This window comes from Tupaia chinensis, unplaced genomic scaffold, assembly GCF_000334495.1.
Source record: "Tupaia chinensis unplaced genomic scaffold, TupChi_1.0 Scaffold000178_1, whole genome shotgun sequence".
Lineage (NCBI taxonomy): Eukaryota > Metazoa > Chordata > Mammalia > Scandentia > Tupaiidae > Tupaia > Tupaia belangeri.
This window is the reverse complement of record NW_006159653.1, coordinates 96,403-101,829: the sequence shown is the minus strand read 5'-3', so window position 1 is coordinate 101,829 and position 5,427 is coordinate 96,403. Positions and strand designations below refer to the sequence as shown.

The 5,427-nt window shown below is 63.9% G+C and overlaps 2 protein-coding genes across 9 annotated transcripts in view; one reads left to right on the top strand and one right to left on the bottom strand.

Moving 5' to 3' along the window:
- Positions 1–261, top strand: part of NPRL3 (NPR3 like, GATOR1 complex subunit) — a 47,958-nt gene extending 47,697 nt beyond the window's left edge. For 7 of the 8 annotated variants that reach the window (XM_014587003.2, XM_027771016.1, XM_027771015.1 and 4 more), the window contains one exon: positions 21–261. In XM_014587003.2, coding sequence (XP_014442489.1) covers positions 21–259 — 239 coding nt within the window. In that variant the 3' untranslated portion in view covers positions 260–261. The remainder of the gene's footprint in view (positions 1–20) is intronic. The other variant, XM_006146337.3, reaches the window with a different exon arrangement.
- Positions 214–4,277, bottom strand: MPG (N-methylpurine DNA glycosylase; the record flags this gene model as incomplete). Its single annotated transcript, XM_014587005.1, is given in 3 exon segments — positions 214–662; positions 2,327–2,531; positions 4,044–4,277. Coding segments are annotated over 3 exon segments (816 nt in total), but the record flags the coding sequence as incomplete, so codon positions are not given.
- Positions 4,278–5,427: the final 1,150 nt, after the last annotated feature.

Below are 5,427 nucleotides of genomic sequence, written 5' to 3'. Positions count from 1 at the left end.
GGCGGCGGGCCCGGGCGCCCCCAGCCTCTCCCACCGTGGTCCTGTGCCGGTCATCACCCGTCCGCCCAGCCGGGGCTCGAGGGCCCGGGTTGGTGCAGCTGTACCAGAGCAGCCCGCCTCCTGCCATACACTGGTTGCTCTGCCCAGGACCCCGCCCCAGAGTCCCCGTCCTACAGGAGCTGGCTGCAGACAGTCGATTCTGGGGGCTCTGGCTGAGTTTTCTGGAAATAAAGCATTTATTTGTCTTTTAGCAGTTTAAAAGCCTTGTCTGTGCGGACCCTTAGCTCAGGCCTGTGTACTCTTTTCAGCCTCCCTGTCCACCACGCTGACCCAGGGGCTGCCCCGGACATAGAAGCGCAGGGGCTTCCGGGCCCACTCCCCTGTATTGCCAATACCCACCCTGGCTGCCGCCACCACGGCGGACCCCCTGGGCCCTGGGGATCCAGGCTCCAGCCACACAGCTTCGTCCTGAGCCAGGTCCCGCTGGTCAAAGCTCTTGTCGATGGCCAGGGCCTGGCAGAGCTTGGAGGGGCCGCTGCAGAGCTCACGGTCCTTGAGGGCTCGGCTGGCGGTGCTCTTCCGGAGGGACTTACGAAGCTGCCGCATGGCCTCCAGGCCCCCCAGGGGCTCCAAAGCTCTCAGCAGGACGCAGGCTCCATCCCCTGTGGATAGACAGGGCTGGGATGTGCAGCTCCTGGATCCAGCTTCCCTGTGCAGGGCATGCCATGGGGGGGCTGCATCCCACCCCTGCCTCGACTGGCCCTCCACACTGGGACTGGGCAGTGGTGCCTTCTGTGTGCTGCCCCAGGCAGGGCTCTTCCATGGCTACTGGCCTCTGCGGTGGCAACCCCCACGAAGCTACAACCAGCTTGGAGGAGACCCTGTGAAAATAGGGAGTGCTCACAGCCACCAAGAGACAGACCGACTCAGGCCTGGCCGAGAACCTCAGCCAGGCCCAGGACTACCCACCTACCTGGCCGACACGTCCCTGCAGGACAGGGAGATGCCTATGAGGCCCCTCACCTCGGCCTCTCCTCCAGTTGAGCACCTTCGCCCACCAGCCCAGGCCACTTCTGAGGCCAGAAATACAAACTGCCGTTCCTGGGCTCAGGCCTCCGGGGGGGGTGCAAGTTTCCAAATTCCCTCCCCCACATTGTCTGGGAAAGCCCCCAGATTCGTCAGGGGCAATGACTACCCCCAGCGTGGCTGCCTTCCTGAGACGCCAGCCCTGTCTCACCTGTGCATTCCTGGCCCAACCGCCCGGAGGCAGAGCTGCTCCACACAGCTTCCGCATCACTCCCGTCCCCCCACACCCTGGGGCCTGCCCTGAGTGGACAAGGACATCTTTCTCACACAGCCAGGGTGCCAGGGACTCTTGACCCTTAGCCTGACAGTAATAACCGGGCCGTCTGGGAGGGGCTCCCAGCATGTCTTTTTCAGGTTTTTGCCAGAGGGTGGGTGCCTGTGCTCGCTGCAGAGGGACACAGAGTGTGAGAAGTCACTGCAGGGAGGATGGCCACCCCGCAGTCCCTTCTTCGTGCTCCTGGATCGGGGGCATGACGCACACACATTCGTGTAATCAGCTGCCTGGTCGGACCAGAACTGTGGGCCACCATGCAGGACGCCAGCACTAGCCACCCCACCGTCTCCTGGCCCCAACGCTGTTCTTTTATGCCTGAGAGTGTAGCGGGTAGACATGGGGCAAGAAGAGAGCAGGAGAGAAGCTTCTCCCGATGGGCCTGGCCCCGCCCTGCACCTTCCTCCTCCACTGCGCCGTCCCCCAGGGCTCTGGCTCTGACACCCCAGCTGCCTGCCCCGGGGTCACAGGTCCTACCTTGCCGCACTTGCTCTGACCTACAACACGCCAGATGCCGCCCGACTGGCCTCCGGGCGGGCCAGACCAAGCCTGCTCGAGGGCAGCAGTGACCGGGGCAGCAGTGCCCTGGCGGCACCCCACAGCCACGTAGTGTCCATGGGCGGGGCGCACAGGTTCTCCCGGGAGCGCGGACCCAGCACCCACCCAAGGTCCCTGCGTCGCGGGCTGTCAACAGTGCCTGCAGCTGTACCCACGAGGTGCCAGCAGCTCCCTGGGTGTGGTGACCACACGTCTCCATGTGGCCTGATGGCTCCCGATCGAGAACTGAACCAGACCTTGTGACAATGAGTCCAGCTCACCCCAGATCTTCTGTGTCCTCATGGTCAGTGGTGGCCTGACGGGGCTCCTCTGCACTCAGGCCCACCCACTCTCCTAACCAGCCCTGTCACCTTCCAGCTCAAGTATCTGCCACCCCAGGCCACCGTGGCTCTGCTAGACAGCCCTGCTCACCTCGGCTGGACACGTTCATGCAGAAGTACATGCCATAGATGAGGTACACGTACAGTGTCCCCGGCTTCATGAACATGCCACGGTTGCGGGGCGTCTGCCGGCCACCCCTCGAGTGGGCAGCTTCATCTTCTGGCCCCAAGTATGCCTCAGTCTCCACCACACGGCCACGGAGCTCCGTGCCATCAGCAAGTTGCCGGACCAGGACCTGTGGGGCAGTCGGTCTGCTCAGGGCAGGGAGGGATGGGGTCCCTGTCTTGGACTGGGGTATGCTGACACCAGGTGCAGCCCCCACCCCAATCTGCCCCTTTCGTTGCTCCTAGCCTGGGCTTGAACCCACCACACAGGCTACCAGTTCTCGCCAAGCATGCTCCTGACCACAGGCTGCCCAGACCCTGCCGAATGGCCTGTCCTGGACAGAGGCCTGGGACCAGCTGGCACTTGGGACCCGGGCCAGGCCTGATGCCACAGGGTTCACTGCAGAACTTCAGACTAGCCCTCCCTAGGCCAGAGGGGACAGCTGACAGGCCACACCTGCCTCTGCCCACGGGGTCCAGTGGTGCCTGTGGCCAGGGTGAGCATCATAGCTCAGAGCCTGGGGGCTCAGTGGGTGTTCTGGGAGGCCTTCCTGGACACCAGGTGGAGAAAAGGAGGCTGAAACCTGAGCCGGGGACCCAAAACTCCCTTTTGCGTCCACAGCAGCTTAGGCAGGCCAAGGCAGTGGCCCGACCACCTCCCGGACCAGGGTGGCCTGGTCCAGCCAGCTTTCCAGTGTGACGAGGATCCGCACCTCACAACACAGCAGCCAATTGGCCTTCCGCAGAGGGGCTTCCCACGGGCTCTCCTCCGGCTTTCCAACTTCACTGACCCCACGTGTACCCAGAGCAGATGCTGGTGGCCCCAGCCCCCCAACCACCCGCCCCCCACCGCCGGCAGAGGGCCCGAGGGAGGTGGCACCCTCCTCAGCCCCGAGCAGGCAGAGCTCTCCTGGCAGCTCATGGCGAGACCCGTTAAGCAAGTGTGCTGCCCACCCTGGCTGAGGACTGCGGGGCCCCACCAGGACATGGGGCAACAGACACCCTGCTCTCCGCCCAGCCCGTGTGTCCACCGTGGGCTCGGGCCCTGAGGGAGCCTGGGGAAGCTCTGCAACTCGGAGGGCTCCAGGTGGAGACCCGATCCTGGGCCCCACCTGCCGGGTGCCCGTCTGGTCATCCTGCCCCCACTGGGCCCAGCCCGTTTAGGACCGCACCCTTTCCGACTCCCAACTCCTGGCCCGTTTCCTGTCAGTCACACAAACTGGCTCTTCCCGGCCACTTTAGTCTACCAGTGGGCTCGTTAAAGGACGAGGTGGGCCACCAGCCTCCAGGAGAACTAGAGCAGCAGGCCTCTGGCATGGAGGACCAGCACCCCCAAGTGCTCCAGACAGACTGACCATGGTCCCTGCAGGTGACCTGCCTGAGGGGACCCCAGGTGGCTGAGGGTGCCCCTTTCCCAGTTTGGAGGCTGTCCCTGCCCAGAGGCTCTGCAGCTCCAGCCAGGGCAAGCAGTGCTAACAATCCTCACATTATTCTCGCTGACCCGAGACTCGGTCAACCAGGGACCCCACAGCCAGGGAGCAGACTGCGAGGACAAGGAGGTCAGCCCAGGGCTGAGGTGGGGAGGGCTGGACCAGGGTGCCCGCGGCGATGAGCACTTCGCAGAGCTGCCCTGCTCACGTTACCTGTCCCAGAAACGCCCGGGCCAGGGGCACTGCAGGCTGATCGAAAAACTCGGACCCCAGTCGGACAGACTGGCCCTTTGGGCTTGAGAAATAGATGCTGCACTGGGGGCCCAGGGCTGCCGGTGCTCCCAAGCGGGGCTCCTTGGGGGAAGGCGACTGGGCGACAGCTGCGGGGCTCCACTGCTGCTCTGCCTCTGCTGGTCTCTGCTTTTTCTGCCCCCTCCTCTGGGACAGCTGTAATGGAAGAGAAGGCTGAGTGACCGCCAGGAAGACAGCAGCGATGGAGCCAGGCTGGCGAGTGCACGCTGCTCGCCGTCTTCACCTGCAGGGCCGAGGTGACCACAGGCAGAATGCACTTCTGACACATGCAGCCACAGGAAGGGACTGCATGAGGATGGCCTGCTGGCAGCAGCAGGGTGGCCGCTCTGCTGCCCCCTCCCATGAGTGGGAGATGCAGTCTGGGCGCCAGGGCTGGAGGGACCAGGGAGGGGACACTGGGTGTGTGAGCCTGGGTTAGAGGAGGGCTGGTACCCTCTGAGTCCCACTCATCACGTGACCCTGAGCAAACTTCCGACCTTGTTTCTGGAGCCCAGCCCTTTGCATCTAACCCTGACTAGGACTTTCAGAACACAGCTGGGGCCCCCCGCCGGCAGCTTGAAGTTTGGAGCACTGGATCTCATGCCACCCTGAAGTCACTCTGGGTGCGTGTGTGTGCATGCCTAAAATCCCAAGAGGAAAGTATAGGGGAAGGGTTACGGTGCAGCTGTCCCCCCAGGGTGATCTCTCTCAAGAGCGAGCATACACCCTATAGCAAAAAGCCCAATAGACAAACCTGCAGTGGGGCCAGCCCAGGGTGGTAGTTAGGGCGCTCTGCAGCTCGGGCCAGGACGAGGGATTGGAAACACTGAGCACAAGTGCATGGGTGCCCAAAGCCCTGAGCAGAGTGGACGGGAAGGGACCGCAGTGTGGCCACCCCCTTAGGGCTGCTTTCTCACTTTCTCTCTCTCCCTCTCTTTCTCCAAAGTGAACGAAACAAATCCACAGCTGGGACGCCAGTCAGACCCGGGAGAAAGACTGCAGGTCCCCGTCAGGCTGACCGAGCAGAACACCCTCGGAAGGCCCAGAGCGGGTGCGCGTAGGGTTGCCTGCCTGGCCCGTCCTAGCGCTCAGGCCATGACCCCGGGCCCCTAGCTGTCCTTTGCCATGGCTGCAGGTCTGGGAGTGACGGCCAGAGAGCAGGGCGGGCGGACGGGCGCAGTGACCCCGAGGCCTGGCAGGCGTCCCCGCGGCACGAGACCCATTATTTTTAACAAGAGCTGCGGTCCTTGCTGAACGCAGGCGGCCAGGCGCCGGGAATGGACGCTGACGTGCCCGTCTCCGCAGC